Source organism: Symphodus melops (assembly GCF_947650265.1).
Source record: "Symphodus melops genome assembly, chromosome: 6".
NCBI lineage: Eukaryota > Metazoa > Chordata > Actinopteri > Labriformes > Labridae > Symphodus > Symphodus melops.
Genome location: NC_136696.1, coordinates 1976595 through 1990271, shown reverse-complemented (window position 1 = coordinate 1990271; position 13677 = coordinate 1976595). Strand labels below are relative to the sequence as shown.

General features: G+C 39.3%; 4 protein-coding genes across 8 annotated transcripts in view; all 4 read right to left on the bottom strand.

Moving 5' to 3' along the window:
• The window catches only part of LOC306825255 (uncharacterized protein), a 59545-nt gene that overhangs the window by 9150 nt on the left and 36718 nt on the right, over window positions 1-13677 (bottom strand). The window lies entirely within an intron of this gene.
• The window catches only part of LOC306825253 (piggyBac transposable element-derived protein 4-like), a 73019-nt gene that overhangs the window by 45689 nt on the left and 13653 nt on the right, over window positions 1-13677 (bottom strand). The gene's annotated exons all lie outside the window — the stretch shown is intronic.
• The window catches only part of LOC306825260 (uncharacterized protein), a 154448-nt gene continuing 141738 nt past the window's right edge, over window positions 968-13677 (bottom strand). Inside the window, exon 4 of the transcript XR_013779235.1 lies at window positions 968-979. The gene's annotated coding sequence lies outside the window, so the exon portion shown is untranslated. The remainder of the gene's footprint in view (window positions 980-13677) is intronic.
• On the bottom strand, window positions 1905-4384 carry LOC306825258 (uncharacterized protein). The gene is made up of 2 exons (XM_079345880.1): window positions 3914-4384; window positions 1905-3178 (listed from the first exon to the last, which is right to left on the bottom strand). Exons 1-2 carry the CDS (start codon window positions 4083-4085, stop codon window positions 1968-1970), a joined length of 1383 nt encoding a protein of 460 aa, XP_079202006.1. The 5' UTR covers window positions 4086-4384; the 3' UTR covers window positions 1905-1967.

Below are 13677 nucleotides of genomic sequence, written 5' to 3'. Positions count from 1 at the left end.
CTGAGTGGGGAAAATGTGTTTGAAACATGAAGTGGTTGGTGGGGAGTCGTGAGCCTCGTTTTGTGACTATGCCTCCCTCGGACAGTAACCCAGCCACTGCCTCCCGGCTGCTCGGGAGCTACCGGGGGAGATTTAACACTATGTCGGCCCGCACCGGCTACAGAAGGCTGGCTAACTGCTGCTGCATAAGATGACTCTGACTCAAAGGTGCGGAGCCTGCTCTCTAACTCAGACACCCTCGCCTCCAAAGCTATAAATAAACTACATTTAATACAGATACCTTTATCAGTAAAGGAGGACGAGGAGTAACTAGACATCTGGCACACAGAACAAGAGAGAGCAGGAGAGGGAGAGGCAGGGAGAGAAGCCATAGTAGGAGAAGCTAACTGCTAAGTTAGCCTGAGAGTACGTAGTTTAACGCAAACAAAAGATCTATAGATAGCTAGCAGGGGTGCTTGGTGATTATTTCGATTACTCAGAGTGTGCAGTGAATGGAGACAAAATGTAAGAAAATACACAGGATAAACAATCTAGCTTTAGCTACCGAGCTATCGATCGGTAGTAGCGATAGAGCGAGACACAACAGGAAGTGATGATGCAATACGCTCACCGTAGTACGTCAGGACGTCACAGCTCTTTGCGTACCACAGATGGTGGTACGCAAAACAAGACTCAAAGCTGCTCGTCTCTGTGGAGGGGCAGTAAATAGTCCCTTTGTACTGGCTGCGTCCTGTTTCTGCATTTATATATTGCTCACATTTTCTGCAGGTGTTATTCTGCACCTTTTCTTTTTATTTCCTGGGAGGAAAATAAGTATCAGTTGCGACAGCAGATGGCGTGGTAAATGGGACCTGTGGCAATGGACGCTTTGCTGCTACTGGTACAAAAGACAGTGCTTGTGGAAAAACAGGGAAGGCAAAAACAACTCGCTGTTTATCACAGTCCAGCAAGTTTTGCCACAAGGCAACAATTGTGCTGACTTTAAAAAAGACAAGAAAAAGATCAAACCAAAAACAAAGATGTAATATTTGTTAAGAATAAAAGTTTACCTGTGATCAATAAAGATACAATCTCTTGGACATTTAAATGGCTGGACTGCAGGCTGAGCAGAGTCTGTGCCACAGACGACACAGCTCATCATCATTCGCCCACCAACCAAACGTGCAATCTTTTGGAGTGAACGCGCAATTTAAGGTAAAAAAAAGTCACATTGTTAATCAAGTAAAGAACAGATTGAATAATAAAGTAACATACAGTACAAACAAGAAAGTACAAATGAAAGACAGTAAAATACAGAATACAAACTAAGATGAAGCAATGAAGACGCAGATAAAAATATCTAAATAGAGGGAAAATGTTTTATAATAATTCAGACATTTGTTACAAATCTTTATCATTGATTAAAAGGAGGGATTTCAGTTGGGACTTTAATTCTAGATTGAAAATTTACTAAATGAATTCATGCTCATTTGTTTTTGATTTTTGGAGGCACATGTGAAGTGACATTTTATAGTTAATTTCGCACAGCATTGTGGGTGGTAAAACACAATTCCTGAAAAGATGCATCAGATCCATATTGCATAAAACCCAGAAGTTGATATCCATACTGAAATGATTAGTATACAGACGTGGACCCAAAAAATGCCCACTGGACAACCACAAGGGTTCAGTCCACTGAAGCTTCCCACTGCTAAGTCCGCACTACATACCGAACTGTGTCCATTCAGAAAGAGCCACCGTCTGTACACACCCTGTCCTCTCACTGCATTGTCATGTTCTGGTTTGTTCTGGTTGACTGAATCACAGTGAGGTGAAAAACCAAACTGTACTGATCCGTACCAGACTGTTGTGTGGAAACGGGGTTTTAGATCGGTTTCTTGTTGTCGTTGAAGTTTATAGTTTTTAATAAACATAAGTGAAGCTACAGGTGTATGTCTTTTCACCTGAATGAGAATGATTGCGGTTATTCAGATATCACACCTGAGATCTTTTCCCCCAGGTTCTGCAGAAGCCTCTAATGTGTGTGTTTTCAAGTGTCTAGTCAAATTACTTTTTAATGTAAAAGATTTGTTGCATGTTGGGCAGATAAACTCTTTTGAGTGTGATTTCATATGGTCATTTAAATCCCTTTTAACTGAGAAAGATTTGTCGCATGTTGGGCAGGTAAACTCTTTTGGGTGTGATTTCATATGGTCATTTAAATCCCTTTTAACTGAGAAAGATCTGTTGCATGTTGGGCAGGTAAACGGCTTTTTACCTGTATGAATTTGACTCACGTGTGTTTTCAATTTTGAGCTCTGAGAGAACCTTTTCCCACAGGTGCTGCAGGAGAAAGGCTTCTCACCTGTGTGTGTTATGAAGTGTCTCGTCAAATTACCATGTGCTGTGAAAGATTTGTCGCAGGTTTTGCAAACAAAAGGCTTTTCCCCTGTGTGAATTCGAATGTGCTCAGTTAACAATGAATTTCTGGAGAATGCTTTCCCACAGGTGTTGCAGGAGAAAGGCTTCTCACCTGTGTGAATTCGAATGTGATCATTTAACACTGCCTTTAAGGAGAATGCTTTCCCACAGGTGCTGCAGGAGAAAGGCCTCTCACCTATGTGTGTTCTTGCATGACGTTTCAGTTGTCCTTTTAAACGAAATATTTCCCCACAAATCATGCAGGTATGAGTCTTCTTACCTCTGTGGACACTCAGATGATTTTTTAATTCTGACTTTTTCTTAAAAGATTTGCCGCATGTGTCACATTTAAAAGAGTTTTCACCCTGGTGAGGACTACAGTCACTCTCTGATGTTTTACTGTTCTGACTTCTTCTTTTGTCACTGTTTTTCTTTGGGTCTGATTTTCCAGTTGATTCTGAGACTCCGAGCTCTCTTCCTGTGGGATCTTGATCCTCATCATCATGAGAGTTGTGAGAAAGAAGCTGGTGTTCACTCTTTAGTTGAACTTCACTGTGGTCACTCTCCTCATGAGTAAGAGTCAACATGAATGTGTCAGTCTCCTGCTTCAGTACCAGCTGCTCTCCCTCCTGACTGCTGCAGTCTTCCTCCTGCTCCTCTTTAATCTGTGGAGGCTCTGGCTCCTCTTGGTCTGGACTGGAGTTCCTCTCCTGGTTACAGAGCTGCTGGTCAGCCAGAACCTCCTCCTCCTCTTTACACACATGTTGCTGTGGGAGAGCTGGAGGAAGACAAACAAAAGCATTTATATAAAGATCAAAGGCTTTGTTAAAGACAGGAACTTCAGATCAATTGATGCAGACAATAATCCAACAACAAATGACAAAACAAAGATGTGCAAATAGGGCTAAAAGTAATTTTGTTTCTACATCACAGTTGTGATTTGTGCACGTGTCACATAGCAGGTTAGCTTTCTTTGATAACTGGTCTCATATCTGGAAAATGGAGGGGCGTCCAAAACAGCCATGTGGGGTGCCTTAAAACCGTCTAACTTCTCTGGTCCAAACAAAGACGAGACCATTCAGCACTTTAAAATAGCATATTTCATTAATGTCTGATCATATAGTAAGTTCAATTTATCATTTCATACAGTTCACGTCTTACAGATTTCTCCTTTAAGACTTAAATAATAAATGTACAATTATTTTGTTGAATTCTTCCTCTATCATTCAGAGATGAAGAACAAAATGTTACTTTGGTTGTGCTGACTGGATATTCAGTGTTTTTCTCCTTCATTGTAGTTAGTTGACATTGTTTATTTTTAAAGCACAATAACTGATATACTAAACCTACCTATATAAGAGCAGGAAAAATAATTATTCATGCCAGGAATCCCTTTTCTCTAAATGAAGATGTTTGGGGCTCTTGCTTCAAGTTTTCACTTCTCGGCCATCATAGTTTATAACACTGTAACATACATTGTAGTCTAATTAAAATAAGTTAGGCAGTTCCTCACCTGTTCTGTGTAAGATGATGTGAGGTTTCCAAACGATATCCAGCAGTCTGCGCTGTCGATCTATCTCTTCCTCGTGCTCGATGATAGTTCTTTTAAAAACTACAAATATGTCTTCCGCAGCAGCCGTTAGTCGCTCGTTGATAAACTCTCTCAGACTCTCAGCTGAACTCATTGTGTTTTTGTTTTATTGAACTTTAAGAAAGATGAACTACGAGAACAGACGAGTCTGAAAGGAGAAGTCACTATGATCGGAACTTGCGTTCCTTTTTGTTTACTTCCGCTGTGTGTCACACTATAAAGTACCGACAACAACGGAGTTAAGGCTGCTCTCTTGTTCCGTTTTAAATGTTTTTTATTCGATATTGAACAAATGCTGATTGGGAACTAAACATTTGCATAAGAAACAAAAAGTATGCATGTAAACAAATACATATTCTACAGATATAGCATCGATAGCTTCAATGTAAAAAAATTAAATGAAAAGCACACAAAATAAACACTGGGGAGTACCCACTACTAAAATTATGAGATTAAGAACTTGACCTCATATAGTTTGTTGACGAACTCACTATTTGCAGACATCCCTTTTTTAAAAATAAGTTAGGGAGGGTTTGCTTTAATTCCACTTGCATTCATGGATGTTATATTTACCCAGTCAGAGATTTAAATTGACCATGCTGGACATCTTTTTTGGAAGATCATCCTTATATATCAAAATCTGAAAAAGTTCAAAGAACAGGTTCTCAATAGTTTCAGGCCTTTCTAAGCAAAAAGTTTGGGAATAATAGTGTGGGAGGAGGGGGGAATATTTAGAAAAAGAAGAGGAAGTAAGTGGGGAGAAGAAAAGAGGAGAAAAATGGAGGGTAAATCAACTAACACCCATAAATTCTAACTTTTGGCATTTTTAACGTCTTAATAGGCCTTCATAATATTATAAAATAAAGTGGGTTTTTTGTGCTTTACAGGGGGAATACGACATGTTCATAAGGCTGTACTCATTCATGTCATCGGCAGATTTGAGGTTTATAAACTGCAGGATATTCTTGTTCTTGTGTTGAAGGTTTTACAATAGAAGACTTACAAGACATGAAAAGCACTCTTAAAATACTTGCATCTCCTAAAACATAAGTAATTTATGTTGTTCAAGGGTTATAAATCAGGGGTTTTACTTTGTATTTATTATTAGAGTATTATTAGTTATTTGGTGTCTTGGTTTGATCAGGTTGCAGTGTCAATGTAGATAGCAGATACATAAGACTGGCAAACTTTCACAAGGTTAATAAGCGTACATATTTATACATAACCAAGTAGCTCAATGAAAAAAAAGAAGGAGCTTCTGTCATGATCCCATCATGGCAGGTCCCTCCTTCCCCGTTGTGTTGTTTGTATTCCCTGTCTGTGATCCTCATGTTTCTTTCCCCTGTTAGTCTCTGTGTGTGTGGCTGTAGGCGTGGCTAACTGGGTGCTGGCTGCACCAGGTGTACCGAATCTCCTCATCAACCCTGGCTGCACTTAAACCTGTGATTCCTCTGCCTCGGCGCCAGATCGTTGCGTCTACCAGTGTGGTAGTAGTGTTTTGTGGATCACGGCCTTGTTTGCTTGTTTATCTGGCTTGGTTAAGCTGGGAACTAACTCCTCTGTGCTTCCCCACTTTAGATCGTCGTTGTTTGGATTCGTGTGTGTTCTTCACTACCTGGAATGTGCACTCACTTCTGCAAGCCCTCTTCACAGAATACCTTTAACCTTTGTCATTAAACATGAGGTCAATATAAAAGAGTCTTCTTCATGAGCATCAATGTTAAGTTCCTGAATAACAAGGCCTGAGCATTAACATGCAATCAAGGGCAATAAGCCCTGATAAACTGAATGGTGGGCTTCATTTTATTACAACTCACATCCTGGGGTTGTGTAGTCCAGTCATCTGGCCTGGTAGTGGTGAAATCTACCTGCATTAAAGGAATTAATCATTTACGTCTGTTAAACACATGTTGCCATTGACGTCTAGGAATTTCAATGGTATTGGAGAAGTGAAGATATTGAGAACTTGCGAGATCACTGCACCTGCCTCTGAATGGCATTCTTACAAATAAAGGTACTATTATTTATTAATATTTTACTGAAGTACTCAAAGTCAGTCTAAACATGCACTCCTTGAAGGAAAATATTTACAAAGATGTATCCTGCAAACATATTCTTTTGTATCCCATTAACAAAAACAAAATTATAAATAGACATTAAATCTCCAAACCTCCTTCTAACTGCATCCTCACATTTGCTTCCTCACATCAACCAACAGGTTCATCTGAACCACTTTTACTTTCTGTCACCTTCTTTCACTCACTACTACCTTTAAATTCTTCCTTCAGGATCATTAAAGTGTCTATCTATGTCACCTTTTGCTGCTTTCAATGCTATATCTAGTTTTACTTTTTGTGATGAAGGGAATCGTTTTACTTTTCCAGTTTACTCAGAGGTAAGTGGTACAGTTTCTCTGGATGTCTAAGACAACAGACATCTGTAAAAAATGTTCTCACGTCTAAATGAGCAATATACACATTTGACAAATTAGCCTTTAGTTTTACATATTTCTGGACTTGTTCTTCACAGACGTGAGAAGTAAAGGTTCATTTAGTCAGCTATGTTGATGCTTTCTGCAGTTTAAATAATGTGAGGATGGAACAAAACTATTTACAACTTTGTTTGTCTGAGATTTGTCATGATGAATGCTTTAGATAAGATGAGGGAAGTCACACTATGTGTTGTCTTTACAAGAGCTTTTACTACAGCCACTGCATATATTATTATGCATCAATACCCGTCTATATCCCCCTTTTTTCTGAAAAAGGGCTGCATTAACAACACTCCCTTTTTCAGAAAAATCTAAGAAGAATGGAGTAAAATAATCCGAGAATTAAAACCATTCCATCTGTTAGAGGTCAAATGAACAGCAGCTACAACACCCTCTAGGCCCATAAGAATACAGAGAGAGGTAATACACCAGTGAGAGTTAACAACATGCTTCAAAAGCAAATGCAAATGTAATTTAAAGTAACATGGTACAGGTCTTTTGGAGGGACTAAAGGCTGGATTGACTGCACCCAAGTTTTCCAAAAGTTGTATAAAGCAAGAACGTCCCCTTTTTCAAGTGTCTCTGGGAATGGTCGTTGGTGTACCCGTGAACTCCACTACTGGAACACATTGCGATGAAGATTGAAGGTTGTGAAACATCACCAGTGAGAGTGGAGTAACAGTCCTGTGTCAACCATAGAGCTGCATGAATTCAACAGTCATTGTGAGGAGGGGCTCTGCCAAACCCTCTCCCTTAAAGCACTCTGGATGACCCTTGACATTTAACCAGGCTGCTATCACACCTGGTTGGCTCCTTGTCCATTAGGAGTCCGGTACTGATAAGAACCATGCTGCTTGCTGCTTCAGAGGGCCCTGTGAGGGAGGGCCGGAGCAGCTCACTGTCCTGGGTGGTGTCTGGCCCAGTGGTAGAGTATCCCACAATAAAAACATCCTTCATTCTGTGGACCTGGAGCAAACCCACCCCAGCCAAGTCCACCATATCCCCTGTAACCACGTCTGTACAGATTGAAATTGTACCCTGTACTCCTCCCATAAGAGTGATATGGCTGCTGTACATATGGTTGCTCTAGATTAAACACCGGAACGTATTTGGTTGCATCATAAAGTAGCCTCTCCCTCTTGAAGCTGCATCTTTAGGAGGTGCAGCTCTAAGTCTTATTAACTCTATCATCTGCTGTTTGCTGTTGTTTATGTGAGCGTAAGTGATGTAAGACATGTATCTCCCATCTGGGGAGCGATACACTATTAAAACCAGGCATTTCAATTAGTTCTGCTTTCACTGATTCTGGGAGGCCTGCTACTAGGACCTCTTTGTTTGAACTAAAGCTATGCCCCCCGAGTACAACCTTATATTAAGAACATGCCAACAAGTGTAGCACCATCTAAGTTGACTTCATTTTTGTGTAGTTTGTCAGTCATGTCAGTAAAATTTCCAGTCTAATTCTTTAAACATCACTCGTAAACAGTCTAGAAATAGTTGAAATGTCAGCAAGGTGAACATATTATGAAGTTTAAATGAAGCTATGGGGCCAAAATAAAGTAATAATTTGTTTTCTATTTTGAGAATGGGTTGTTTGCATAATAGATGCATGCAAATAAATACTAGTGATCTACGACAGCTACCTCATTTCCTGCGCTCCTTGAAATAATCAATGCTCAAATGTAGCTATATAATATGTCTCTATAACAACAAGAAAAAACACTATAAAACAAGAACACATTTAATTACATAAAAACAAAGCAACAACAGTGAGGACTGTGGGGTGATACTGAATGGGCTAAGAAAGGATGGGGCCGTCTTCTCTCCTGTAAAACACCCTATCTAATCTCTCCTTTAAAGATACTGATCAACCCAGTGCACAGAGCCAACAAGCACACAGACCAGAGCCCCACTCTTCCAATCAACAGCCAAAACCCAAAATAAATCTTCCAGCAGTTAAAAAGGAACTCCTCCTCTTAAATATGCAAATGTATATCTGTTTTAAACCTTTTAGAAGAGTTTTAAAAGATTGTCTCCTCTCCTTCAGTAAATGTTCCACCATTATTGCCTATTTAATAACACAAAAAGTCTATTTATCAATCACACTCAAACTAAATAATTACACAGGCCTTCACACACATGATTTACCACACAGCACACAAACACACATCTACTCAGCACAGCACTCACACACACATACAAAAACTCCACCAGCACACACACATCTACTCACAGGTTTACCAGGTAGAGCTAAAGGTGTTGCTCAAAATACTAGTAACAGGGTAGAAGAAAAAGCCCCTACCTTTCCCCTTTCCACTCTCTGAACCAGTGAGAGAAAAGAACTTAAGTTCAAATTAACACACAACAGAAAACACTATATACACGTGAACAGCAGAAAATGTATAGACGCAATGCCCTATTTGGAGTCCTAACTGGCAAGCTTCTACAGCAGTCCTAATGACAACTGCAGCCAGTCACTGGGGGTTATATCCCAGACTCACAAACAGTTTTAATACACTTCTGCTGATTCACCGCCTCCCCAATGATCCCACACACAGTTCTCTGTCGACTGAAATGACCAGCGCTCAACCTGTTGCCTTCTTGACTTTGTCATTCAGTGTCAGAAGAAAAGACCCAGCCCAACATTCAACCCAGCCAGTCTCTCGCCCCTGGCTTTCTAACCAATCTCTCGCCCCTGGTTTCACAACCAGTCTCTCGCCACTGGTTTCACAGCCAGTCTCTCGCCACTGGTTTCACAGCCAGTCTCTCGCCCCTGACTTCTCTTCGTACGGCCTTCTGTTCGATCGCTTACTTGTATTCTTGATTCAATTTTCTACATTTAGACATTAACACCGTCTATACCCAAACCAGACAACGATAATTTAGGTTTTCCAATGTGCACAATTTTATGGAAAAGGTTTGTGTTCACCTTTGGTTTTTGTGAGGCCTCTTGATGTCTGGATAGGTCTGGACGTTGTACCATAGACTTCAATGCAGTCATTCTACCACCTTAAGAAATTAATTGTGGATGAGTGATTAACTGTTCAGGGCCTTAAACTAAACCTATGTTTGATTTGGTGGTGAGTGATTCAGTTTAAAGGGCCACATCAAACACATGTTGGAATGTGCACTCACTTCTGCAAGCCCTCTTCACAGAATACCTTTAACCTTTGAACTAAAATCTCAAACAATTAGATTAAAACACTTTGATTATAAGCAGAAAAAGGCCTAATATTCTATCATTGCAGATGACTTTTTTAAATATCAATTTATGTCAACTCTTACAGTTATGAGCATGGTGAAATAACATGAGCAAACACATCACCAAGAAAAACAGACAAAACACACACCAACAAGAAAGTAAAGTTCCTGGGCCAGTGGTAACAATGATCGGGCCAGTGATCTTTGAAAACAATTTTTACTCTGTCGATCACGACGGAGTAAAAAAATTTATAAAACAAAATTACACGAAGATATTGATTTAATTTGAGATTAACAAAAATGTTGACATGTCTTCACAGCCTTAAAGATACCTTTAGCAGCATTTTACAAAAAATATATACCGATTTAAATGTTGTTCAATCATCACACTTGGGCCTCCATACATGCATGGTGGTGACAGAGGGATATCCAAATTGTAAAGTACCTACACAATCTGTCAGTATGCAGTAGAAAGTGCATACTATCTGTGCTGTATACTGTTGGTACCTACTATTCAGTAGACATGTAGCTGGTCTGGCTTTGTCACTCTGTGTGCTACAAGCTCTCTGCGTTGTGTGATGAATGAGAGGAATACCGAAGACTTTCTTGCCAACTGGAGCAGATTTATTTTCACTCCTGTTCAAAATAAAATACATTCAGTACAACATCATAGACAGGGCTTCTACATGAGGTCTCAGACTGCCTGACAGAATGCATGTTTGCTGTGACATTCATTTTTAAACAAAAACAATAAATTGCATTTCAGCTGAATGTGATCATATAGTCAAAGTCAACATTAAAAACATTTTAAAGGACTTATCTCACTGTTTAGACCAAAAATTAATTTAGACAGTTAAGCTAATATTTATACACTTTGTGTTATCTTGAAATAACAAACTCCTTAATAATCAATATATACTATCAACAAATATAGGGCTCACATACCTGTTCAAAATAAAATACATTCAGTATAGCAACTTCATAGACAGGGCTTCAACCTGTCTTTAACGGGGAAAAGAAAATACAACGCATGAGAAACTTGGATGCTCTAGCTTAAAGTTCGCCTAATTAGCATTTACAAACAAAGCACTGTACGTCAAATAAAACTTTTTAAATGCTTTAACCGAACAGTTAACATGTTATTAAAAGATAAAATCATAGTTTTAACCACCACTTAACATTTTTTACCGTGTTTTAACTCTGTATGAACCGAGGTGCAGTTGTACACTCGCATCCCCTCAGCGGGGTCTCAGACTGCCTGACAACGGCGCGAAACAACAGGATGTGACATCAGCTTAACAGACCGCCAAAATAAAACCAGCTCGCAAATAAAATTCCAAATCGAAATATACAATAAACATGTTCATACCGAGGCAAAATAAGAATATCGATAAATACACCCCTGTTACAGACACAAACACAGTCGGCAGAAATTAGTGATATGTGCATGTGTCACATAGCTGGTTAGTTTTCTTTGATAACCGGTCTCATATCTGGAAAATGGAGGGGCGTCCAAAACAGCCATGTGGGGGTGCCTTAAAACCGTCTACCTTCTCTGGTCCAAACAAAGACGAGACCATTCAGCACTTCAACATAGCATATTTCATTAATGTCTGATCATATAGTAAGGTCCTTTTATGGTTTCATTCAGTACACGTCTTACAGATTTCTCCTTTAAGACTTAAATAATAAAAGTATGATTATTTAGTTGAATTCTTCCTCTATCATTCAGAGATAAAAAAAAGTGTGTTACTTTGGTTGTGATGACTGGATATTCAGTGTTTTTCTCCTTCATTGTAGTTAGTTGGCATTGTTTGTTTTTAAAGCACAATAACTGATAACTGATAATTCTCTATCAGACCATTTCCTAGTAACTTTTGATTCGTTTTTACCAACCTTAACTCCTCTTAATAAAAAAGTGCTCTCTAGAAATTTAAATGATAATGCTGTAGCTAAATTTAAGGAAGCTATTTCAGCTGCCTTTGTTTCAGTACCATCCTCTAACCTAGTTGAAAACTCCTATAATCACTTTAGTCCCTCTCAGTTAGATCAGTTTGTAGATAGTGCGGTGGATTCACTTAGAGTTACTCTGGATTCAATCGCCCCCCTAAAACAGAAGCCAATCAAACGACAGAGATCAGCTCCATGGTACAATTTAGAAACCCGTACTCTAAAACTAACGTCACGTAAATGTGAAAGAATTTGGCACTCCACCAAAACGATAGAATCTCGTTTAATTTGGCCAGATAGTCATAATAGATATATGAAAGCTCTACAGCAGGCCCGCACTGCCTATTACTCGTCTCTTATTGAAGAAAATAAAAACAACCCTAGATACCTCTTCAGCACTGTAGCCAGGCTGACAGAGAGTCATAGTTCATGTGAGCCATTTATTCCTTTAGCCCTTAGCAGTAATGATTTCATGAGCTTTTTTAATGATAAAATTCTAAACATTAGAGACAAAATTAGCAACCTACTACCTTTACTTAGTGCAGATTCCTCCTATATTTTCGATTCGGCAGAAACAGTTCCAAATTCTGATACTAACTTTTTTCCAATTAACCTCGCAGAACTAAATTCGATTATTTCTGCGTCTAAACCGTCAACTTGTCTTTTAGATCCAATCCCAACCAAGTTGTTTAAGGAAGTCTTTCCCTTAGTTAGCAGCTCCATACTAGATATGATCAATTTATCTTTAGCAGCAGGTTATGTACCCCAGTCATTTAAAGTAGCTGTAATTAAACCGCTCCTTAAAAAGCCTACTCTTGATTCAGGAACTCTAGCTAACTATAGACCTATATCTAACCTTCCTTTTATCTCCAAGATCTTAGAGAAAGTGTGTAGCTAATCAGTTGTGTGATTTTCTCCACAACAACAGCTTGTTTGAGGAGTTCCAGTTGGGATTTAGAGCTTACCATAGCACTGAGACTGCACTAGTTAGAGTAACAAATGATCTTCTGTTAGCCTCAGACAGGGGACTTCTATCTGTGCTTGTCCTGTTAGATCTTAGTGCTGCTTTTGATACGATTGACCATCAGATTCTGTTACAGAGACTAGAACAATGACTTGGAGTTACAGGGACTAGAACAATTGCTTGGAGTTACAGGGACTGCTTTAAGTTGGTTTAGATCCTATTTATCAGACAGATCTCAGTTTGTGCATGTTCATGATGAGTCCTCTATGTACACCAAACTTAGCCATGGAGTGCCTCAAGGATCAGTGCTTGGTCCGATTCTATTTACATTATATATGCTTCCTCTAGGTAGTATTATGAGAAAACACTCCATGAACTTTCATTGCTATGCAGACGATACTCAGCTCTACATAGCAATGAAGCCAGATGACACCAACCAGCTTCGTAAACTAGAAGCCTGCCTCAAGGACATTAGGTCCTGGATGACCAGAAACTTCTTACTGCTCAACTCAGACAAGACTGAAGTTATAGTGATTGGACCTAAGAACCTTAGAGAGACTTTCTCTGCCGATATGACGGCCCTTAGTAGTATTAGCGTAGCCTCTAGTACCACTGTTAGGAACCTAGGAGTTCTATTTGATCAGGATATGTCCTTTGATTCCTACATTAAACAAATTTCAAGGACAGCTTATGTTCACCTTCGTAATATCTCTAAGATCAGACAGATCCTGTCACAAAATTATGCTGAAAAATTAGTTCATGCATTTGTTACCTCCAGGTTGGATTATTGTAATTCTATTTTAGCAGGGTGCTATGGTAAATCTCTGAAGACCCTTCAACTCGTCCAAAACGCTGCAGCTCGTGTTCTGACTAGAACTAGGAAAAGGGACCACATTACTCCTGTACTGGCTTCTCTCCATTGGCTCCCTATAAAATCTAGAATAGAATTTAAAATCCTTCTGCTCACTTACAAAGCTCTAAACGGTCAGGCACCATCGTATCTTAAAGAGTTAATTGTACCGTACTATCCGACAAGAACATTACGTTCCCAGAATGCAGGCCTGCTCGTGGTGCCTATAG

Bases quoted from the DNA above. Each gene is read 5' to 3' on its own strand.
- LOC306825258 (XM_079345880.1), bottom strand. From the start codon at position 4,085: ATGAGTTCAGCTGAGAGTCTGAGAGAGTTTATCAACGAGCGACTAACG. The intron at 3,179-3,913 runs GTGAGGAACTGC...GTCTTCCTCCAG, and splicing joins CATCATCTTACACAGAACAG to CTCTCCCACAGCAACATGTG.